The sequence below is a fragment of the Carcharhinus amblyrhynchos genome, chromosome 17, assembly GCF_965287045.1.
Source record: "Carcharhinus amblyrhynchos chromosome 17, sCarAmb.v2.hapA, whole genome shotgun sequence".
Classification (NCBI taxonomy): Eukaryota; Metazoa; Chordata; class Chondrichthyes; order Carcharhiniformes; family Carcharhinidae; genus Carcharhinus; species Carcharhinus amblyrhynchos.
Window position 1 is genome coordinate 1679525 of NC_137340.1, and position 25302 is coordinate 1704826.

At 41.4% G+C, this 25302-nt stretch overlaps 1 protein-coding gene across 3 annotated transcripts in view; it reads left to right on the forward strand.

Annotated features, from left to right (window-relative positions):
* The window catches only part of tspan15 (tetraspanin 15), a 129750-nt gene that overhangs the window by 6379 nt on the left and 98069 nt on the right, over window positions 1-25302 (forward strand). For all 3 annotated transcript variants that reach the window (XM_080205379.1, XM_080205380.1, XM_080205381.1), the window contains exon 2: window positions 21983-22168. In XM_080205379.1, the coding sequence (XP_080061505.1) occupies window positions 21983-22168 (186 nt within the window). The remainder of the gene's footprint in view (window positions 1-21982; window positions 22169-25302) is intronic.

A 25302-nucleotide genomic window follows, 5' to 3' on the forward strand; every position in this document is an offset into this window, starting at 1 on the left:
TCCTCTTCTGTGATCTATGATTCTGAGCCATCTGGCTGCTTAAGCCTTCTCTGCCATTCAGTAAGATCGTGGCTGATCTTTTTGTGGACTCAACTCCACAAACCTGCCCGCTCGCCATAATCCTTAATTCCTTTACTGTTCAAAAATCTATCTTTGCCTTAAAAACATTCAATGAGATAGCGTCAACTGCTTCACTGGGCAGGGAATTCCACAGATTCACAACATAAGAACATAAGAAATAGGAGCAGGAGTAGGCCATCTAGCCCTTCGAGCCTGCCCCGCCATTCAATAAGATCATGGCTGATCTGTCACTGCTCAGTTCCACTTTCCCGCCCTCTCCCCATAACCCTTAATCCCCTCTCTTTTCAAAAACCCATCAACCCGCGTCTTAAAAATATTTAGCGAGGCAGCCTCCACCACTTCAACGGGCAGAGAATTCCAGAGATTCACCACCCTTTGAGTGAAGAAGTTCCTCCTCAACTCCGTTCTAAACCGCCCCCCTTTTATCTTGAGGCTGTGCCCCCTAGTCCTTTTGAGTAAAGAAATTCCTCCTCAACTCAGTCCTAAAACTGTCCCCTTTTATTTTGAAGTTATGCCCCCTAGTTCTAGTTTCACCTGCCAATGGAAACAACCTCCCTGTTTCTATCTGATCTATTCCCTTCATAATTTTATGTTTCTATAAGATTTCCTCCTCATTCGTCTAAATTACAATGAATATAGCCCTAGTCAACTCAGATCTTCTCATCAGCCAATTCTCTTCTCTGCAACCCCTCCGCTGTCAGTACATCCTTTCTCAAGTAAGGAGACCAAAACTATACATACTACTTCAGATGTGGCCTCACCAGCACCTTATACAGCTGCAACATAAGCTCTCTATTTTTAAACTCCATCCCTCTAGCATTGAAGGATTTCAGTTGCCTTCTTAATTACTGGCTGCACCTGCAAACCAACTTTTTGAAATTCATGCATAAGGATACCGAGGTCCCTTGGCACAGCAGCGTGCTGCAATTTTTTACCATTTAAATAATAGTCCATTTTACTGTTATTCCTACTAAAATGCACACTTGCCAACATTGTACACCATCTGCCAGACCCTTGCCCACTTGCTTAAACTATCTATATCCCTTTGCAGACTGTCCTCTGCACCCTTTGCTCTACCACTTATCTTGGTGTCATCTGCAAACTTTGACAGAGTCTTGATCCCCAAGTCTAAATCATTTACATAAATTGTAAACAATTGTGGCCCCAACACTGATCCTTGAGGCACACCACTAGTCACTGATCGCCAACCAGGAAAACACCCATTTATCTCCACTCTTTGCTTTCTGTTAGTTAACCAATCCCCTGTCCATGCCCATAACGTTGTGCACCTTTTATCTTATGCACCAGACTTTTGTGCGGCACCTTGTTGAATGCCTTCTGGAAATCCAGATAAATCATTTTCACCGGTTCCTCATTGTCCACTGTGCTTGTAATGGCCTCAAAGAATTCAGTAAATTAGTTAAACATGACCTGCCTTTCATGAACCCATGCTGTGTCTGCCCAATGGGACAATCTCTATCCAGATGTCTCACTATTTTTTCCTTGATGATAGATTCAAGCATTTTCCCCACTACAAAAGTTAAGCTAATTGGCCTGTAGTTACCCGCTTTTTGTCTACCTCCTTTTTTTAAATAATGGCGTTATATTTGCTATTTTCCAATCTCCCAAAACCACCCCAGAGTCCACAAGCGCATTTGCTATTTCCCCACTGTCTCTTATAGTGCTCTGGGATGCATTCCATCAGGGCCAGGTGACGTGTCTACCTTTAACCTCATTAGCTTGCCCAGCACTATCTCTTTAGCGATAATTATCATTTCAAAGAACTAACCTGCCACAGCCTCCTTGTCTTTAATTTCTGGAATGTTATTTGTGACTTCCCTGGTGAAGACTGACACAAAATACCTGTTCAATGCCTCGGCCATTTCCTCATTTCCCATTATTAAGTACCCCTTCTCATCCTCTAAAGGACCAATGTTTATCTTAGCCGCTCTTTCGTTTTAAATATTTGTAGGAATTTTTGCTATCTGTTTTTATATTCAGAGCTAGTTTACTCTCATCTACTTTACTTTTCTTTATAGCTTTTTCCATGGCTTTCTGTTGACCTTTAAAGATTTTCCAAACCTCTAACTTCCCAGTAATCTTTGTCACTTTGTATACATTTTCTTTCAATTTGAGCTCCCCTCCATGTTTGCCTCTTAGTGGGTTGAACTATTAAATGCCCTAGATTGTATGGACCATGCTGAAGAAACAATTCATGTTGTGTGTGTTCTGTCCCACCAACAGGATAGACCCAGCAGGTCTAAAAATTGGATCTCTCTATTGTTTGGTGAATTGTTATTTATGTTGAGGGTTTTATGCTGTACCTGTGCACTGAGCTGCCTGTAGGATTGCTGCTTTTCTCTTGTGATGTGGTGAAGTTTCTAGTCTGTGAAAGTTTTGCGCTTACAATTGATTATTGTTTCTTGTTAGTTTTCAGCAAACCCGTCATGACGTTCCTGATAGAGAGAACAAGGATCTCTTCACAGGTGCTCATTTTGGTGGTCTTTAGGTTGGGCAGGCTGTATGGGAACACCGAGAGGTTGGCAGTGTGATCTAATTGTGAAAGGGAGTTTTGAAGGAATTTGAGGCCCCTGATCTTAATTTTCATGTGTCATTGCTTCTGTTGTGTCTGCTGTTTGGGGATCAGGCTAATGGACATGGTAGATTGGGTAAGGTGGTAGGTTGGATAACGTAGTGAGGGGTCCAGCAGTTATCAGTACCTTTCATGGTTTGGATGACATGGGCATCTCTATGGTCCCATGCTCAAATGATGACATAGTTGAATGTGTGTCAGTGTTTGGATTGTGGGTGTTGACGTGAGATCTTGTCATGTGAACTTGATGATCAACACTATTGCCACAGACACTTTAAAAGGTGTTTGCCCTAATGTTGCCCATGAACAATATATTTGTATGCATGCTTGTGTTTTTTTTAACCCATGGAATGAGAAATCCAATTTAAAATCGGAAGCAAAATCTTTATCTTAAAAGGAAAGATTCATTTATTTCACTCTATTGTTCTGGAACTTACCTAAGAAAAGATAAGGTTATTAACACGTACCCATACTTATTAAAAATTGGATCTCTCTATTGTTTGGTGCAGACCTGGTATTTTCAAAATCAGGATGTTGTATTGTCTGAAGTGAAAGTCTTGATCTTGTAGAATTGCCTCTACAGCTGCAATGACTTCCTCTGCAGGAGCTTCCTGTTATAGGTGAGCTTAGTAGCACATAAGCCTTTACATAAAGAAGGTTCATTGTTTCTTGTTCTGCAGGTACCTGCAGTTACTTACAGCAGCCTATCAGCCATTTCTGGATTATCCTTTCTCTATCTCTGGGTTGAAGCTCTTGTCTGCCTCTCTGAAGAGGCTTCTCTCAGCTTCTTGCCCTTTTTACAGGCGCTAAGATTATGACAATAAAGTATACCAAGTGATCTCCCAAATAAGACATTGACACTGCAATCAGTCCTTCTCCCATCTGTGGTTCTTAGCGGTTGTTCTGGCCAAGGTACAGTTTATATTCTTACAAAGAGGTGTGAAGAAAACTTCTGTATCCAAAAGAGAAAATGGTGGAAAATCTCAGCAGGTCTGGCAGCATCTGTAAGGAGAGAAAAGAATTGATGTTTCACTTCCAGATGACCCTTTGTTAAAGCTAAAAGTGGGAGATATTTATATCGTAAGCTGAGGGAATGAAGATCAGCCATAGCCCCAAAACCAGGGGAAAGGCTAAGAGGTGCGAATGGCAGCATAGAGAGAATAGAAGGTATGAATGGCCAAATGGCAGAGAAGCTGCCATTTCTCTATCTCCTGGTGAAACAAAGTGCTCATGATATGGAGATGCCAGTGTTGGACTGGGGTAAACATAGTAAGAAGTCTGACAACACCAGGTTTAAGTCCATCCGATTTATTTGATAGTAAACTAGCAAGCTTTTGGGGTTTGCCCCTTCGTTTTATTCCTATCAAATAAATCGGTTGGACTTAAACCTGGTGTTGTCAGACTTCTTACTGAAACAAAGTGCACCATTAAATTAAGAATTGTCTTTGTCTCTTCAGTTGAGGAGACATAAGAACATAAGAAATAGGAGCAGGAGTAGGCCATCTAGCCCTTCGAGCCTGCCCCACCATTCAATAAGATCATGGCTGATCTGAAGTGGATCAGTTCCACTTTCCCCCTTTCTCCCCATAACCCTTAAATCCCTTGTCTATCAGAAACCTATCTATCTGTGACTTAAATATATTTAGCGAGGTAGCCTCCACCACTTCAATGGGCAGAGAATTCCAGAGATTCACCACCCTTTGAGTGAAGAAGTTCCTCTCCAACTCCAATCTAATCTGCCCCCCTCTTATTTCGAGACTGTGCCCTCTAGTCCTGCTATCCTTTCTAAGCGGGAAGAATCTGTCTGCCTCTACCCTATCTAGCCCATTCATTATCTTATATGTTTCTATAAAACCCCCCCTCAGCCTTCTAAACTCCGAGTACAGACCCAGTCGATTCAATCTCTCTTCATAGGCTAACCCCCTCATCTCCAGTATCAGCCTAGTGAACCTTCTCTACACTCCCTCCTAAGCCAATATATCCTTCCGCAAGTGTGGCGACCAAAGCTGCACACAGTACCCCAGCTGCGGCCTCACCAGTACCCTGTACAGTTGCAGCAAGACCTCCCTGCTTTTATATTCTATCCCCCTCGCTATAAAGGCCAACATTCCATTCACCTTCTTGATCATCTGCTGCACCTGCAGACTGGGTTTTTGCGACTCCTGCACAAGGACCCCCCCATTCCCTCTGCACCGTAGCATGCTGCAGCTTTTCGCCTTTTAAATAATAATCCGTCCTACTATTATTTCTACCAAAGTGGATAACCTCACATTTGCTAACATTATACTCCATCTGCCAGGTCCTCCCCCACTCACTTAGCCTATCCAGATCTCTGCAGACTTTCCACACCCTCCACGCAATTTGCTTTTCCACTCATCTTTGTGTCATCAGTAAATTTCGTTATCCTACACTCAGCCCCCTCATCCAGATCATCTCAATGGTTAACAGTTGAGGCCCCAGCACTGATCCCTGCGGCACTCCACTGGTCACCAACTGCCCACCAGAATAGCACCCATTGATTCCTACTCTCTGGTTCCCATTAGACAGCCAATCCTCTATCCACGCTAACACCTTACCCCCAACTCCGTGCACCCTAACCTTTTGCAGCAACCTTCTGTGAGGCACCTTATCAAACGCCTTTTGGAAATCTAAAAACACCACATCCACTGGTTCCCCTCTGTCTACTGCACTAGTCACATCCTCATAGAAATCCAATAAATTTGTTAATTGAGACACAGCTTGAAATCCCAGATCTGTCTGGTAGCTTGGGGCCATTTTGAAACAGTCTTTAAAACCTGACTGAGATTTCTTTTTTAAAATAACCTTTTAAACAAAATTTTAAAATGTAAATTATGTGATTTAGAGGGACTTTTGGAGGTACTTTAGTCCTCAGGGCTGAACCTTGCTGAGGAGGGAAGTGAGTTGATGTGTATCTTATAAATGATGTAGCCATAGTACAGTGTTGGTGAAGGGATTGCAGTAACTGGGGTGTCAGTCTGCTCTATCTTGAACTAGCTAAAATTGTGCCAGTTACCAAAGCTTTGGTAAGCTGCTTGTGAATTTAAGATGTAGAGATGCCGGTGTTGGACTGGGGTAAACACAGTAAGAAGTCTCACAACACCAGGTTTAAGTTCAACCAGTTTATGTCGTAGCATCAACGACAACGGATGAATGAACGTCGCTCGACAATCACCAGGCAAGACTGTTCCTTTCCTGTTGGCGAACACTTCAGCGGCCAAGGGCATTCGGTCTCTGATCTTCGGGTAAGCTTTCTCCAAGGCGTCCTTCACGACACACAACAGCTCAGAGTCGCTGAGCACATACTGATAACCAAGTTCCACACATGAGGACGGCCTCAACCGAGATCTTGGGTTCATGTAGCACTATCTGTAACCCCCATGACTTGCCTGGGCTTGTAAAATCTCACTTTCCGTCCTGTCTGGAGACAATACACATCTCTTCAACCTATGCTAATGCTATCTCCGCTCACATTGTCTGCATCTTTAAGACTTGAACAGCAGGTTAGCTGTAAAGACTTGCATTCTAATCACTATTCTGTAAACTGTGACTTTATATGCCCTTCTCTTAACAGAACCTTCCACACACCTGACGAAGGAGCACAGTTTCCGAAAACTTGTGGGATTACTATCAAATAAACTGGTTGTACTTAAACCTGGTGTTGTGAGACTTCTTACTGTGTGAATTTAAGATCATTGATTACGTTGATTACAAAATGGGTGGGATGGTGGCACAGTGGTTAACGCTGGTGCCTCATAGCTCCAGGGACTCGAGTTCGATTCCTGGCCTTGGGTCATTATCTGTGTGGAGTTTGCATGTTCTCCTCGTGTGTGCGTGGGTTTCCTCCAGGTGCTCTGGTTTCCTCCACAGTCCAAAAGACATGCTGGTTAGTTGGATTTGCTATGCTAAATTCTCCATCTGTGTACCTGAACAAGTGCCGGAGTGTGGCCACTAAGGGATTTTCACAATAACTTCATTGTAGTATTAATGTAAGCCTACTTTTGATGAATAAATAAACTTTATTTTTACAAAGTACTGAATAAAACATTCCTGCTCAGGATAACAAACTGTTAAACCCCATTAGTCAGAGGACTATTTGGTATATTCTTCAGCATCATCATGGGGTACAGAAGACCAGCTTGTTCAACCTGAATACATGTTCCATGATAATTTTTATTGAAGACGTTGGGGTATATGTGCATAAGCCATTAAAGGTGGCAGGACAAGCTGAGAAAGTGGTGAATAAGGCGTCCAAGAACCTGGGCTTTAAAAACAGTGGCACGGAATACAAAAGCAAAGCAGTTATGTAAATCTTTATAAGTCATTTCAACTGAGGTGTGTTGTCAAACTCTGAGCACCTGATTTATGATGGTTTTTAAGGCATTGGAGAAGGTGCGGGAAAGATTCACAAGAATGATTCTAGGGAAGGAACTGGATAGCTGGCTAGATTAGAGAAGCTTTAGGAAAGAGAAGGTTGGGAAGAGATTTGATGGTGGTGTTCACAATCATGAGAGGTCTGGACAGAATCAATGAAGCAAAACTGTTCTCATTGCTGGTTGAGTATGTTGATTTAAGATCAATGACAAAAGAACCAGAGTTGTATGAAGTGGCACAGTGGTTAGCACTGCTGCCCCTCAACGCCAGAGATCCAGGTTCGATTCCTGGCTGTGTGGAGTTTGCACATTCTCCCTGTGTCTGTGTGGGTTTCCTCCAGGTGCTCCAGTTTCCTCCCACAGTCCAAAGATGTGCGGGTTAGGTTGATTGGCCATGCCAAATTAACCCTAGTGTCAAGCTTAGCAGGATAAATATGAAGGGCCTGAGTGGGGTTGTGTTTGGTGCAGACTCGATGGACTGAATGACCTCCTTCTGCACTGTAGGGATTCTATGGATTCTAGTCCTTTTTCATAGAATAGAATCCCTACAGTGCAGAAAGAGGCCATTTGGCCATTGAATCTGTACCAATTCTGTGACGGAGTATCTTACCCAGGCACTATCTCCACGCATTTATGCCATTAATCCCCCTATGCTGCACATCTTTGGACTGTTGGAGCACCTGCAGGAAATCCATGCAGACACAGGGCGAACGTGCAAACTCCACACACACACTCACCCAAGGCTGGAATCGTACTCGGTTCTTCTGTGCTGTGAGACGCAGTGCTATGCCCCCCGTTTTTACGCAGTGAATGGTTAGGATCTTGACTGAATTGCCAGAGTATATAGTGGTGGTACATTCATTTGGAGCTTTCAAAAGGGAATTGGATAATTATCTAAAGAGAAAATTTGGTCAGAAAGTGCAGGGGACTAGGACTAGTTGAATTGCTCTTGCAGAAACACAAGCCAGAGAACCCCCTCTATACGTTTCATGATCAGTGAACTGACATGCCACTCACCTGATGAAGCAGCAGTGCTTTGAAAGCTAGTGGCTTTTGCTACCAAATAAACCTGTTGGACTTTAACCTGGTTTTGTGAGACTTCTTACTGCGTTTACCCCAGTCCAACACGGCATCTCCCCATCATGATTGTTGGGAACTACAATGCTTATGCATTTTGGATTGTAGAGACCCATTTCACAGAAAATGGTTCGTATTCGAGGTGTAAGAACATTCTGGAAGAATGTGTTTTTTAAAAGAGTAAGAAGTCTCACAACACCAGGTTAAAGTCCAACAAGTTTATTTGATAGTGAACTCATTAGCTTTCAGGGTTTGCCCCTTCGTCAGGTGAGTTTTAAAGAATCAGGGACTTTTTGACCCCGGTCGGTTTTGAAATAAGAAACAGTGACTTGAAACCTGTGTTTAAAAAGCTGGTAGACTGGGTAAAGAAGATCCAGTTCAAAGAAGATGGGGAATGGAAGTTGCTTCAAAGTTGCTCTACGTTCTGAAATTGACAGGCTGCAAGTTTTCCTCAGGATGCTTCTGAAAATTAGTGCAAGGGACATTGATTATTTCCCAGATCAGTGCTGAGAGGCCAACTATAATAATGGGCAGCACGGTAGCACAGTGGTTAGCGCTGCTGCTTCACAGCTCCAGGGTCCTGGGTTTGATTCCCAGCTCAGGTCACTGTCTGTGTGGAGTTTGCACATTCTCCTCGTGTCTGTGTGGGTTTCCTCCAGGTACTCCGGTTTCCTCCCACAATCCAAAGATGTGCGGGTTAGGTTGATTGACCATGCTAAAATTGCCCCTTAGTGTATAGGGATGCGTAGGTTAGAGGGATTAGTGAGTATAATATGTAGGGATATGGGGATAGGGCCTGGGTGGGATGGTGTTCGGTGCAGACTCGATGGGCCGAAGGGCCTCTTTCGGCACTGTAGGGTTCTATGATTCTAACTATACAACCCAGATTCCACTTCAAGGACTATCCTTTTCCCTTGAATCATTGACTTTTAACCTCGTGGCAGAATTCCTCTATTTTATCATTTTTTGTGCGAGAGGGAGTTAAAGTATTTAGAGTAATTGTTATATTTTCATGTTTCATAGTATGTATTAAGTTTTGCTTTACTTGACAAATCTGAACAACTACTGCTATTTATTTGTAGGGAAGCTTCATTTTATTTTGTTAGCCAGGATTGTTTGATACACAGTTGCAGCTTCTGAAAATCTCTTGCACACTTGTCTAGCTGTCAGTTCAATATTTTTGGCTTATTATTAGTTCAGTTACAATGGCACATTGTTTCAGTTTCCTGGTCAGTCACCATTGTGTTTTGTCTAGTCCAGTAGAATAGCAGCCATTTTTTTGCTCATAACTTTGTTCATGAAATGCTGTAAATGCTGATGTAAATCATACATTCATAATACTATTAGAGAATTTATTCCCAACATCTGCACTGTATTAATATTAAAATTCTAATTATATATTTATAGCTCTCTTTTTTTTCTCTGGTGCAAGTGGATTATTCTGTACACTTTTTCTCCATTCAGCACCATGTACTGCTGTAACTCAGCCTTGCCAAGGTCTCAATACCAGAAATTCTTGCAGCCCCCTCAATCTTTATCTGAGGAAGGAATCCACAAGTTTTTAGAACTCAAGATTGTAATTTCTTAAATGGTTTTAAATCAGCCCTTTCTACTTCAAATTTAAAAAACAGCAGCACAATGGCACTGTGGTTAGCAAAGCTGCTTCACAGCGCCAGGCATTGGGGTTTGATGCCTGCCTTGGGTTACTGTCCATGCGGAGTTTGCACATTCTCCCCATGTCTGTATGGGTTTCCTCCAGGTGCATTGGTTTCCTCCCACAGTCCAAAGATGTGCAGGTTAGGTGGATTAGCCATGCTAAGTTGCCCCTTAGTGTCAGGGTAGCTAGGGTAAATGCATGGGATTATGGGATTGTAGTCAGTGCAGACTTGATGGACCGAATGGCCTCCTGCACTGTAGGATTCTATGATTCAAATCTCTAGTTGCTGGAATTCAGGCTTTGTCCATCCAATGTCTCTCCCCACTCAAACACCCTGACAAGTCATATCTCTCCCAAACTAATACTTCTGCATTGTTTTGTTTATTGCATTGAGTAGTTTGACCAAACTACTAACTAATTGCTTATTGCTGTACCTGAAGGCTATCAATGAGAGCTATCAAATCAAAAGGGAAACGTATCTTATCTGTATTGTAAATCATAAACTTGCAGAACTCTATTTGAAATAAACAACAATTGTACTACACGATACTAAATACAGTTGAGGAAAAGTATAATTCCTTTAGCTTCTTGATTCAAACAATACCTTAGTAAATAATAGGATACTGACTGTAACAGCTTAGAAAAAGCTTGCTTAGTTTAATATTGGACGAAGAACATAAATTCTATTTTTCACCTACTTCATGACTAGTAATCCAGGGACCCACGGTAATCATCTGGGACCCACATTCAAATCCCACAGCAGGGGGTGGAATTCAAAAACTGAATCATATATATGGAATTAAAAATCTAATGATGACCATGAAATCATTGTCGATTGTCATTTAAAAAAAAATCTGATTCACTAATGTCCTTTAGGGGAGGAAATCTACCATCCTTTCCTGGTCTGTCCTATATATGAATCCAGGCCCACAGCAATGTGGTTGCCTCTTAAATGCCCTCTGAAATGGCCAGGCAAGCCATTCATTTATATTCAACCACTACGAAAGAAACATAAAGGAATGAAACCAGATGGACCATCCGTCATCGAATTCTGCACCAGAAACCCAGTACTGTCGATCCTTTAATGTCCGCCTTACTAACTTCTGGGGGTTTGTGCCAAATTTGGAGAGCTGTTCACAGACTAATCAGGCGCACTCAGTGAATGATACCTTACAGAAAATGTCTCAGACACTAAATGGCATAGATTTTGAATCCTTCTGGCAGCTCTAAGCTGAACATCCATGAGGCGCTTTGGGTCATCAGCAGCAGTAGAATTGTACTGGACCACAATCTGTACCTCCATGGCCTGGCATATCTTCACTCTACCATTACCAAGCTGGGGATCAACCCTGGTTCAAAGAGTTTAGGAGGCCATGCCAGGAGCAACACCAGGCATACCTAAAAATGAGGTTTCAACCTGGTGAAGCTACAAAACAGGACTGCTTGCGTGCTAAATAGCATAAGCGGCAAGTAAATAGAGCGAAGCAGCCCATACCAACAGATCAGACCTAAGCTCTACAGTCCTGCCATGTTGAGCTGTGAATGGTAATGGACAATTAAACAACTCACTGAAGAAGGAGGCTCCATAAATATCCCCATCCTCAATGATGGAGGAGCTCATCAGTGCAAACGATAAGGCTGAATGGAGAATTCATCATGGCCTACTCCAGAGGTAAACACAGTAAAAAGTCTGACAAACATAAGAACATAAGAAATAGGAGCAGGAGTAGGCCATCTAGCCCTTCGAGCCTGTCCCGCCATTCAGTAAGATCGTGGCTGATCTGTCGTGACTCAGTTCCACATTCCCGCCCTCTCTCCGTAACGCTTAATCCCCTCGCTTATCAAAAACCCATCAACTCGCATCTTAAAAATATTTAGCGAGGCAGCCTCCACCACCTCAACGGGCAGAGAATTCCAGAGATTCACCACCCTTTGAGTGAAGAAGTTCCTCCTCAACTCCGTTCTAAACTGCACCCCCTTTATCTTGAGGCTGTGCCCCCTAGTCCTACTGTCCTTTCTGAGCGGGAAGAGTCTCTCCACCTCTATCCTATCCATCCCATTCATCATCTTATATGTCTCAATGAGTTCTCCCCTCATTCTTCTAAACTCTAACAAGTACAAGCCTAGTTTATTCAGCCTCTCCGCATAGCTCAACCCCCTCACCAGGTTTCAGTCCACCGATTTATTTGATAGTAAATTCACTAGCTTTCGGGTTAGCCCCTTCGTCAGGTGAATGGAGAGTTCTGGCCTCAGACAGAGCATATAAAGCACAGACAGTTTACAGATTACAGCTAGTGAATTTAGAACATAGAACACTACAGCACAAACAGGCCCTTCGGCCCACGAGTTGCGCCGATCACATCAACACCTACCAATCCATAGACCTATCTATAACCCCCAATCCCATTAAACCCCATATACTCATCCAGAAATCTTTTAAAAGACCCCAGCGAGTTCGCCTCCACCACCACTGATGGCAGCTGATTCCATTCACTCACCACCCTCTGAGTGAAAAACTTACCCCTAACATCACTTCTGTACTTGCCTCCCTGCACCTTAAATCTGTGTCCTCTCGTAGCGACCATTTCAACCCGGGGAAATAGCCTCTGAGAATCCACCCTATCTATTCCTCTCAACATTTTATAAACTTCTATCAATTTACTATCAAATAGATCGGTTGGACTGAAACCTGGTGTTGTCAGACTTTTTACTGTGTTTTCCCCAGTCCAACGCCGGCATATCCACATCATGACTACTCCAGAGGTACCCAGCATCGCAGATGTCAGTCATCAGCCAATTTGATTCACTCTACATTATATCAGCAAATGGCTGAAGGCACTGGATACTGCAATGGCTATGGGCCCTGATAAAATCCAGCAATAGTGCTGAAGATTTGTTCTTCGGGACTTGCCACACTTATATAAATTCATCTAGATTCCCCTTAACTGGATCTATGCAGTTTATCTCGACCATTCCCGGTGATGGTGAGTTCCACCTTCTCGTCACTCTTGGGGTAAAAGATTTATTCCCAATTCCCTATTGGGTTTCTTGGCGATTCTGTTATATTGATGTTTACTCTTCTCCTCAAGAAGAAAGCTGGAAATTTGGATTAAAAACAGAAAATGCTGGAATTACTAATAGACCTGACAGCATCTCTGGTAAGAGTGAGAGAGTGGATATTTCAGGTTGGTGACCTTTCATCAGAAATGGAGAAGTTAGAAACATGGTGTGTTTTAAGCAAGTGAAAGGGAGGAGGGTGGGAAGAAGAACAAAAAGGAAGGCCTGTTAAAGGGTAGAAGTCAGGAGAGATTAAATTGCAAATTGATTCACGGTAAAAAGCCAAAAAGAGTGGTGATGGAACAAGTAAGGAAACAAATGGTATAACTGAAGGAGTTGTGAATAGCAGGATAGCAACTGTCTAAATGTAAAGTAAAGGAATTTGGAAACAGAATGAGAAAACCCAAACTGGCAAATCTTAAACAGAATGGGGACAGAGGTATGATCTACAATTGTTGAATCCAGAAGATTGCAAAGTTCCCAATCAAAAATCTACAAGCTGCTTGGGCTTGTGTTAAGCTTTATTGTAACTTTACAGCAGTCCAAGGACAGAGAAAAAAATGAGAATTAGCGACAGGTGATTGTGATTCCATTCTTGTTCCATAAACACGTGCCTAGCCTGTGTTTGGCCTCCCCATTGTACAGAAGACTACTTTGTGAACAGGAGTACTACTAAAGTGAAAGAAGTACAAGGAAATCACTATTTCACTTAGCGTTTGAGGCCTTGAACATTGAGAGAGGAGGGAAAAGGGGAGATGCTCTTTTGTCTTGGTCTTGTATTTTGCTTGGGCATGATTTTCTATGTAGCTATGGTGCGCAAGTGGTTTTACTTGGTGCTTGAGGATGTAGACAGTTAATTGCAACTGTATCCATCATAAGTTATACCTCTGTTAGCTTCATTGATCTCATCATTTCAACACTAGAACAATTATCTATCTTCTGTCTTTTCTCTCTGCCAATTCCCCCATACTTTCTTCCTTGTTCCCCTTTACCACTTTTTTGACTTGACCTCTCCCTTCTGTTAGTTCCCCTGATACCCAGGACAGCCACTGTTGAAAAGAATTTTTTAAAATCATGTTGAACAAGCTTACAGTGAACGTAAGAACATAAGAAATAGGAGCAGGAGTAGGCCATCTAGCCCCTTGAACCTGCCCCGCCATTCAATAAGAGCATGGCTGATCTGATAGTGGTTCAGTTCCACTTACCCGCCTGCTCCCCATAACCCTTAATTCCCTTATTGGTCAAAAATCTATCTACCTGTGTCTTAAACACATTAATCGAGGTAGCCTCCACTGCCTCAATGGACAGAGAATTCCAAAGATTCACTGCCCTGTGGGTGAAGAAATTCCTCCTCAACTCTGTTCTAAATTGTTTTGAGGCTATGCCCTCTATTCTTGTTTCCATTCTAAGTGGAAATAATCTCTCTGCTTCTACTCTGTTTATCCCCTTCGTTATCTTAAATGTTTCTATAAGATCTCTCCTCAGCCTTCTAAACTCAGAGTACAGACCCAGTCTATTCAATCTCTCCTCATAAGCTAACCCATTCATCTCAGGAATCAACCTGGTTGAACCTTCTCTGCACTCTCTCCAAAGCTAATGTATTCTTTCTCAAGTAAGGGGACCAAAATTGCACACAGTACTCTAGATACGGCCTCACCAGTACCTCCCCGCTTTTATACTCTATCCCCCTCGCTATAAAGGCCAACATTCCATTTGTCTTCTTGATCACCTGCTGCACCTGCAAACTGAATTTTTGTGGTTCATGCACAAGGGCCCCCAGGTCCCTCTGCACAGTAGCATGTTGTAATTTTTCACCATTTAAATAATAATCCATTTTACTATTATTCCTTCCAAAGTGGATAACCTCACACTTGCCAACGTTATACTCCATCTACCAGATCCTTGCCTGCTCACTTAGCCTATCCAAATCTCTCTGCAGACTTTCCGTGTTCGCCACGCAATTTGCTTTCCCACTCATCTTTGTGTCATCCGCAAACTTTGTTACCCTACACTTGGTCCCCTCCTCCAGATCGTCCATGTACATGGTAAACAGTTAAGACCCCAGCACCGATCCCTGCGGCACACCACTAGTCACCAACTGCCAACCGGAAAAGCACCCTTTTATTCCAACTCTCTGCTTTCTATTAGATAGCCAATCCTCAATCCATGCTAACACTTTACCCCCAACTCCGTGTACCTTAATCTTATGTAGCAACCTTTTGTGAGGCACCTTATCGAATGCCTTCTGGAAACCTAAAAACACCACATCCACCAGTTCCCCCCTGTCAACCGCACTCATTACATCTTCATAAAAATCCAGTAAATTTGTCAAATATGACTTTCCCTTCTTGAATCCATGCTGCGTCTGCTTGATTGAACCATTCTTTTCCGGGTGTCCTGCTATTTCTTCCTTAATGATAGATTCCAGCATTTTCCCAACTACGGATGTTAAGTTAACCAGCCTGTAGTTACCCACCTTTTGTCTACCTCCCTTTTTTAAACAGTGGCGTTACATTAGCTATTTTCCAATCAGCTGGCATCTCCCCAGAATCCAGTGAATTTTGATAAATTACACCTAAGGTTGTAATTGAGGTGTAAAAAGTGTTCCTTAAATTATTTGTTGAGTTTTTTTGGTGAGTTTGTGCAGAAATTTGCTCTGAAAGGATGTTCAATTATGGTTCTGATTTCTGTTGAAGAAAGGTGTTCTTGATGTATGGTCAGTAATTCGTTTGGATATCTCATTTAAATCTCACATATAGTTAAAGTCTGCAATCTCAGTAGTCCTGGAAAAGAGTTTACATTACAAACTGTGGGTTGGACTTGCCCAAATTATTTATTTGATGCAATATTTCATATGTTGAAAGTCTCCATTCGTATATTTGAATGTCATCCTCATTTGAAGTGATCTTTTTAATTTTAAATAAAGCAAACAGTCGTAGACATTAGGCAGCAATAGCAGAGGCCTTACCACAGTATGCATGTACTATTGGACATGTGAAGGAACAGATGAGATTTCAGTGCCAGTCAACAGTTGCAAAAGATTGATTGCAGCAGTCTTTTTAGATGGTAATATTCAAGTAAATGGTGACCTGGAGACTTGGACAGGAGCATTTCTGGGATGATTGCACATTCGTATGCATTAGAAATGCTCTTAACTGACATTGGCATACTTCCCAGACAAATGTTTGCCTTTGCTTACCTACTTGAAACCTTTTAAAACCTTTATTTTAATGAATCCAAATGCTCACTTTTTCCCCTTTTATTGTTTGGAGAAGCAATCAGAAATAGATATTTTATACTAATATGTAATGGGACAAAGCAGTATTTGTTTAATTATTTTGCTGTAGAAATTACACGTTGATTCCACAAAAAGCTTGGTGTAAAAGAGATTAGTGATCAATGATGCTTGATCGTACTGTAAAACAAATTTTATTTAATATCGAGCTTTCACCTAGTAGCTTCAGAGCAGTTTTTGCAGAGATGTAAGACTAGCTGAATTGAGTGCTGGATTTACTCCATAAAACCCTAGTGTCTCAAATTACATAATGAGCCTATATTAGTTTTAAAGTATTTTGTGATTGTAAGATGCCAGCAGTGAGGGCAAGCATCAGTAGTTCTTCGCTAGATTGTTTTGCTCAGGTTAGCACTGTTGCCTCACTGCATCAGGGACCCAGGTTCAAGTCCGGCCTTGGGTGAGTGTGTGGAGTTTGCATGTTCTTCCTGTGTCTGTGTGGGTTTCCCCCGGGTGTTCCGGTATTCTCCCACACTCCAAAGATGTGCAGGTTAGATGGATTGGCCATGATAAATTGTTCCTTAGTGTCCCAAGATATGTAGGTTAGGGGATTAGTGGGGAAAATATGTGGGGTTACAGGGATAGGGCAGGGGATGGGCTTGGCTAAGATGTTTCGTCAGAGCGTCGATACCTGATGAGTCTAATAACCACCTTCTGCACTGTAGAGGATCCTATTCAATGATATCAAAGAAAAAGTAAACTTCTTTTATGTTACAATAGACAAAGGATTAAAGATAAATTAATTACTAACAAAATCACAAAGACTCAATTGCTAACAAAGGAGAATTAATTATATTTGTCAGAATAGGAATGATAACTGCCATTTATTTCTTAAGTAGGATTACATTAACTCCACAATGAAGTTACTGTGAAAGTCCACTAATTGTCACACTCCCATGCCTCTTCGGGTACACTGGGGAAGAATTTAGCATGGCCAGTTCACCAAACCAGCATGTCTTCCAGGCTGTGTGAGGAAACCAGAGCACCCGGAAGAAACCCACGCAGACACAGGATTGAGTGGAAAAGCAAATTGCGTGGAGGGTGTGGAAAGTCTGCAGAGGGATCTGAATAGGCTGAGCGAGTGGGCGAGGACCTGGCAGATGGAGTATAATGTTAGCAAGTGTGAGGTTATCCACTTTGGCAGAAATAATAGTAGGAAGGATTACTATTTAAAAGGCGAAAAGCTGCAGCATGCTACGGTGCAGAGGGACCTGGGGGTCCTTGTGCAGGAGTTGCAAAAACCCAGTCTGCAGGTGCAGCAGGTGATCAAGAAGGCGAATGGAATGTTGGCCTTTATAGCGAGGGGGATAGAATATAAAAGCAGGGAGGTCTTGCTGCAACTGTACAGGGCACTGGTGAGGCAGTTTTGGTCGCCGCACTTGGAGAAGGAGGGAGTGCAAAGGAGGTTCACTAGGCTGATACCGGAGATGAGGGGGTTGGACTGTGAAGAGAGACTAAATAGACTGGGTCTGTACTCGTTGGAGTTTAGAAGGATGAGGGGGATCTTATAGTGACGTATAAGATAATGAAAGGGATGGATAGGGTAGAGGTAGAGAGATTCTTCCTGCTTAGAAAGGATAGCAGGACTAGAGGGCACAGCCTCAAGATAAGGTGGGGGGGGGTGCAGTTTAGATCGGAGTTGTGGAGGAACTTCTTCACTCAAAGGATGGTGAATCTCTGGAATTCTCTGCCCGTTGAAGTGGTGGAGGCTACCTTGCTAAATATATTTAAGTCACGGGTAGATAGGTTTTTGATAGACAAGGGAATTAAGGGTTATGGGGAGAAAGCGGGAAAGTGGAACTGATCCACTTCAGATCAGCCATGATCTTATTGAATGGCGGGGCAGGCTCGAAGGGCTAGATGGCCTACTCCTGCTCCTATTTCCTATGTTCTTATACCTCATTGCATATATGTTTGGAAAATAAGGTAGACTTTTTAAGTCCAGTCATGTTCTAATTAATTGCTGTTTAATGTGTTCCCAGGAAGGAATTCTTTTAAACTAAAAACTGTCCAACATTAAATCATCCACGTCATGCAATAAATCTGATTTGTGTTGAAATGTAGAACAGTGTGATCTGCTGCTGTGTGGGACAAGTCAATAGTTGTGTCCACTTTTGTTGCTTTTTGTAGCAGACTCCACATCCCAGAAATATTTGAACTTGGAGATGTGTTGGTGCTGATTTTCTTGTCAAGAATCACTGACTTGAGGCCAAGAAAGTAACATTTCTGTTAGTCAACCTTATTGTGACATGAAATTCAGTGTGAAAATATTTAAACATAAACTGTACTACTTCCACAGCTGGATTACTTTTTTAGTATTTGTGCTTTCTTTTTATTCTTTCCTGCTGGCAATAAGGCCAGCGTTTGTTGCCTATCTTTAATTGCCCTCGAAGGTCAAGGTGCTGATCGTAGTCAGCTGGATTTTTCTTCCTCAGTGAACTCAATGGGCTGAATGGCCTCCTTCTGCAATGTGTGGATTCAATGGATTCTATGGTTCAAGTAAATATCAAATTATAGAGAATGTGGATAAGTACTTGGAGGACAAAGAGAATAGGAGAATGTGTGCTGAATAAAGGTCAAAGGTGGCTCATTAGAGCATGTATGCTGACACTGAAGTATTTGGAACTTTATAGTATAAAACATGTGGTTTACCCCAACTGGTCAGTATCATTTATTGTTATATTTTGAATTATATTGGGGTATTAATATGGTACTGCATATTGACCATCATTTTGCTCAAAATATTATTTCTCAAAGATTAGATTTATATACATAGTAAATGGATTTCTGATTCGTTATGGTTGTTTGAATTTTATATCAATGTGGGTACTAGTGAAAGCCTGTGTAATTAATTTAAGAATGTCTCAAAATGAAATTTGTAAGCACAAATTGTTTGCCAATATGATGAAAGATGCACTGACTTCAGTCTCAGATGCACATCTAGATCCATAGCTAGCAATGTCATGGCAGTTTTGGCTTACATTTTTAAAGTAATTAAGACCTTGATTGATTTGCAGGATCAAGGGCAAGCAGAAATTTAGTCATTTGATCCTAAAAAACTGGTTCTTTCAAAAACAAATGTTAAGAACATTGTGACTTAACTAAGGCTGTAATGTTTGAAAAAAAAACCTTCAATCTGAAAGAAATTTTCTGATGGACTCTCTATTTTACTGACTCAACTATTCCTGACCAGACTCTCAACCTCTATCCTCCATAAAGTCAGCCACAGCTGTGCTGCTCATATTCTAATGAGCATCAAATTCTGCTTATCCTTCACCCCATCCCTGTTGGCTTTTTAAATCCCCAACTCCCCAAATTTAAAATTCTTATGTTTCCTGTTTAATTTCTTTTTAGCCTTCCCTTTTTTAAAATAATTTCTCAGGACTACAACCCAATCTTAGATGCCTGAATTTTTATGACTTCAAAGGTTCTTGTGCATGCCTTCTCTTTACCCACCGCTGATAGTTTTGCTACAGTCTCTTGGACTTCATACTTCTTGCATGGTTCCACGTACTTCCGCCTCTTAAGATATATCTCCAACTTAATTCTTTCACTACCTCCCCAACTTTCCCTTGTTCGCTCTCTATTTTTTCATGGATCTCCAAATTGCATAAGGATTTTTTTCTATATTAAAGTTGAAAAGTTGTTGCTAATTAATTATAAAGCAGAATGCTGTGGACGCTGGAAGTCTGAAATAAAAATAGAAAACACTGGAATTACTTAACAGGTTATCTGTGGAGAGAAACAGATTTAATATTTGTCTATGATATTCCACCAGAACTGGGAAAGGTTTGAAATGTAGTGGGATTTAATCAAAGAGCTGGGTGGGACAAGGACAGAAAAAAGAATGTTGAAAATCAGAAGAGAATGAATGACAGAAGAATTCCAGGAGTGGCGATGGAGCAAGAAAAGGAAGAAAAGATGTGGCTAGAGCAGGTGTCCTGAAAGACCAAGAGAAAAACTCAAGCAAAGTAATTGTAAATTATTCTGTCGTTTGGCAGTACAGAGTATTGCCGAGAAAAAGAAACATGTTGAAGCTTTTCAACTTGATTCATCAGGACACTTCATAGTAATACCAAAAAAGGAGAAAACAACAAAGTATATGGTATGAGAAATAAGTGCTGATATGTTGACGTTGCCGTGGGAAAATGCACCAGTTGACAATGACCGACAGATAATTGCCAAACATTGTTTGAAATTTAGACCAGGCAGCTTGACCCTGATTGGTCAAAACATTGCCCTGGGGAATAAATTAGTGAGTTGCTGTCACTTTATTTAGCTGAATGAGATGCAAAGTGTGTATGCGTTTTTTTTCTGTCTGCAAAGAGCAAGTCCTTGGTTTCAGTAATGCAGATGCATCCCACTTGTACCCAACTGACACTCTTAAATTGGTTGGCAGTGTAGTTCTTAGCACACTGAGGATTATCTAGCAAATATTGCCCAGTCACAGAACCACATTAAATGTTGGGCACTGTTTAAATTTTGCAAGCATGGGCTGGTTAGGTACGATCTGTGCATTGCCCGAACAGTAGCTGGGACTTGCCATTTGATTAAAAACTTGCCAGTCTTTGTAATGTACGGCCTATATAACCCACATCACACTGGCTCTGAAATTCATACCCCACATTTCTCATTTGTGTGGCAGTCAGTATCTCTTTTTGGTCTGAAGGCAGCATGCTATGAGTAGTGGATACCATATGTTGCTACTGTATAGTAGCAGTGTCAAGCAGCTAGCTTCACCCATTGCTCAGATTTTTGAGATACCTTGCCCTTCCAAGATAATCAAGATAAATTGGGCACTGAACCAAAAGTAATGGCCTTGTGCCCATTCATGAGTTTGATATACAGCACAAAATAACCTGGGTAGCCATCATCCTTCAGAATGTCTTTGGTGTGCTCTACTTCAGCATCAAGCTTGCACAGTGTGCAAATGGCACAGGCCCTATTTACAAGATTGTCAGTGAGCCCAATCATATAACAAATGGAACTGTAAGAATTCCAACGTGTATTTTGACCTGTGAAGGTAGGCTTGTGGTAAACCATGCTAGAGAACCCCAGGCAGCTTTCTTAACTGGTAAGTCAAAGCTTCTATGCAATTTTGTTTGAACATTAAAATATTGGCACCATACACTTGTTGCCATAAATCAGATAATTAATTGTAAATAAGTTGGAACAGTCAAAGTCTATACAGTATTTGTTAATGTTCAAGAGGTTCCACCTTCTGGAATAGCAGACATCGTAACAAAACAGTTACATAAATTCTGCTACTATGTAGGATGACTGCATGGCTTCAAATTAAGTTTATTTGTTAGTAAGAAGCAGGCTTATATTAACACTAATGAAGTTACTGTGAAAATTCCCTCATTGCTGCACTCCAACGCCTGTTTGGCTGCACTGAGGGGGAATTTTAGTGTGGCCAATACAATTAACTAGCACGCCTTTTAGACTATGGGAGGAAACTGGCGCACCCGGAGTAAACCCATGCAGACAAAAGAAGGTGGTACGGACTCCAGTGACAAAAGCTAGGAATTGAACCTGTGTTCCTGATGCTGTGAGCAGCAGTATTGACCACTGTGCCATCGTGCCATCCCACAAAGGTATTAGTTCGTGTGCAGGAATTATGTGACCATTTGTATGATAAAGAAATGTTGAAAAAACCTCCAGATTTTTTGGAGTGTAGGGAAGGTTTGCTCACAGTGTCCCAAAATATAAGAGGGGTATTAAACTTTTCGATCGAATTTGTCTTTCTACAAACATTAAAAAGCTCCATAGAAATCAATATAAGATTTTTTGGTCCAATTTTACTTGTGCTGATATTGTTTCCTATTTTTCAGTTGATCGGAGGCTTCATCCTGTGTATTGGCATATATGCAGAAGTTGAACGGCAGAAATACAAGACGCTGCAAAGTGCTTTTCTAGCTCCAGCTATAATTCTCATTTTGTTGGGGATTCTGATGTTTGTGGTGTCTTTTATTGGTGTTCTAGCATCTCTACGGGACAACTTGTGCCTTCTTAAAGTGGTAAGTTATTCATTTTGTTTTTGTATGCTGGCTTTATTGGTGTTTACTTCTTAGTGGCATTGATCGGAAAAATGTTTCAAGGTGGAATGTGCCTAATTTATAGCTAACTTTCTTTGTGGTTTTTCTACCTAGTTAATTGAACATTTCCCCCTGAATACTACATTCAGATTCAGATTGTATTTTATGAATAATAATAACATAAAGTGAAATCATTCCAGTTAAGTCATGCATATATTTCAGCTATAAACTCCTGCTGTACATAAAAGCCAGTAATTACCATGTCCAAAGTCTAAATTTTGTTCTTAACACTTGTTGTTATCTTTGTTCTTTGATTGTGAAGAAAACTTTATTTGTTTTGCTGGCAAAACAAGTTAGGTAGAAATCATTTTGTAAAAAAATGATTGCATTATAAGAAAGAAATCCTGAAATGTAAGACCTAATAACTTCCATCAGCCTGGAAATTAATGGTGTTATCAAGTAAATATGTTGCATGTGTGTATCAAATTCCCCAACTATTTTACCAAAAATATTAACCAGTGTATTTTAAATTGTTTAATACCTTACAATTACATATTTAGTGGTGGTGAGTCAATAACCCTTGCTACTGCTGAGCATTGTGAAAATGTGGATAATTTTGCTACTCTAGTTTCCTGATTTTGAGCACATCAAAGCCTGAATGATATTGAGCTTCTTGAGTGTTGTTGGAGCTGCCAGCAACAGAATTGTATCACGTAAACAGTGGACAGGCTTTGGGGAGTCAAGAGTTGGGTTACTGGCTGCAGGATTCCTAGCCTGATCTGCTCTTGTAGCCACGTAATTGATATGGCTGGTTCAGTTCAGCTTCTGGTCAATGTTACACCACAGCTTGTTGATAATGGGGGTTTTGGCTATCGAATGTCAAGGGACAATGGTTTGATTCCCTCTTGTCGGAGATAGTCGTTGCCTGGAAAGTGTGTGGTGCAAATGTTACTTGCATTTATCAATCCAAGCCCAGATACTATCCAACTCTTCCTGCATTTTAATATGATTGTTTCAGTATTTGAGGAGTCGCGACTAGTACTGAATGTTATGCAATCATCAACGAACATTGCCACTTCTAGCCTTATAATTGAAGGAAAGTCACTGATGAAGCAACTGCAAATGGTTGAGCCTAAGACATTATCCTGAGGAATTCAAGAAGGCAATTCACCATCACCTTCTCAAAGGCAGTTAGCAATGGACAATAAATGCTGGCCTAACCAGCAGCACTCACACCCTGTGAAATAATTTTTTGGAAAAGGTTTAAAGGTGAGAAACTAGTAACCATGGAAAACTGTTTTTTGCACAAATCACTAATTTGACATGCAGGTACAGCAAGAAATTAGGAAAACAAGTGTATGTTGCCCTTGTTAAAAATTAACTGGCGTATATAAAAAACTTACTGCAATTAGGTAGGACTTTGGTAAAACCACACCCATTATACTGGGTACAGTTTATCTAAACAAAAGTGTACTTTCCTCACAAGAAATGCTTCAAAGATTTACTGGAATGAGAGGATTTTCCTTTGGGAAGATATTGAGTAGACTGTCCCTATAATTCCCTAGAACTTAGAGAAGTGATTTTATTGAAACATAAGTTCCTAAGGGATTTGACAGGGTAGATGCTTGCCTGGCTGAGAAGTCTAGAACTAGGGGCCAGGGATGACAGCCTCAGGATAAGGGGTCAACCATTTCAGACTGAGGAAATTAGAAATGTCTTTATTTAGATGGTTTGGAACCCTGAACTCAGGATTATAATTTAGTCTATCCAATTTAGTCTATGATGTGGAGATGCTGGCGTTGGACTGGGGTAAACACAGTATGAAGCCTGACAACACCGGGTTTAAGTCGAAGAGGGAAACCTTGAAAGCTTATGAGTTTACTGTCAAATAAATTGGTTGGACTTAAACCTGGTGTTGTCAGACTTCTTACTCAGTTTAGTCTATCCAGAGATTGATAGATTTGTGTACCCTGAGGCAGTCAAGGCACAAGGAGATACTTGTAACTTCTTGCAGCTGAGACTGAAATTCAGCCATGATCCTACTGAATGGCAGAGTAAGCTCGAGAGGCTGATCTACTTAGTCATACAGTACACTTCAGCCCATTAAGTCTGCACCAACAGTATCTCCGGCTAATGGGGCGCAAAGCCGTTTTCCTATACTTATCCCATAACTTTGAATATTAAGATATTTCAAGTGCCCATCAAATATTTTTTAAAGGTTGTATGATTTCCAGCGTCTGCTACTTTCCCAGACAGTGCATTCCACATTCCCACAATCTTCTGAGTGAAAAGGATTTTTCTCAAATCCCCTCTGAATCTCCTGACCCTCATCCTAAAACTATGCCCCTCTCATGATTGACCTCTCAACCAAGGGGAGCAGCTGCACGCTATTTATCTGCCCATAATCTTATCCACCTTAACCATGTCCCCCTCAGCCTTCTCCGCTCAAGAGAAAACCATCCAAGCCTATCTAGTCTTTCCTTATGGTTCAAATGAAATGTGGAGCTTATTCAAGGAGCAGCTACTGCGAGTCCTTGATAAATATGTACCTGTCAGGCAGGGAGGAAGTGATCGAGCGAGGGAACCATGGTGTACTAAAGAAGTTGAATCTCTAGTGAAGAGGAAGAAGGAGGCTTATGTAAAAATGAGACATGAAGGCTCAGTTAGGGCACTGGAGAGTTACAAATTAACCAGGAAGGAGCTAAAGAGGGTGCTAAGAAGAGCTAGAAGAGGATATGAGAAGACTTTGGTGGATAGAATCAAGGAGAACCCTAAAGCTTTCTATAGGTATGTCAAGAATAAAAGATTGGCTAGGGCAAGATCAGGGCCAGTCAGAGACAGTAGTGGGAAGTTGTGCATGGAGCCTGAAGACATAGGAGAGGCACTAAATGAATATTTTTTGTTAGTATTCATGCAGGAAAAAGTCAATGTAGTCGAGGAGAATACTGAGATACAGTCTTATCTAGAGGGCACAGCCTCAAGATAAAGTGGGGGGGGGGGGGGGGGGGCGGTTTAGAACGGAGTTGAGGAGGAACTTCTTCACTCAAAGGGTGGTGAATCTCTGGAATTCTCTGCCCGTTGAAGTGGTGGAGGCTGCCTTGCTAAATATATTTAAG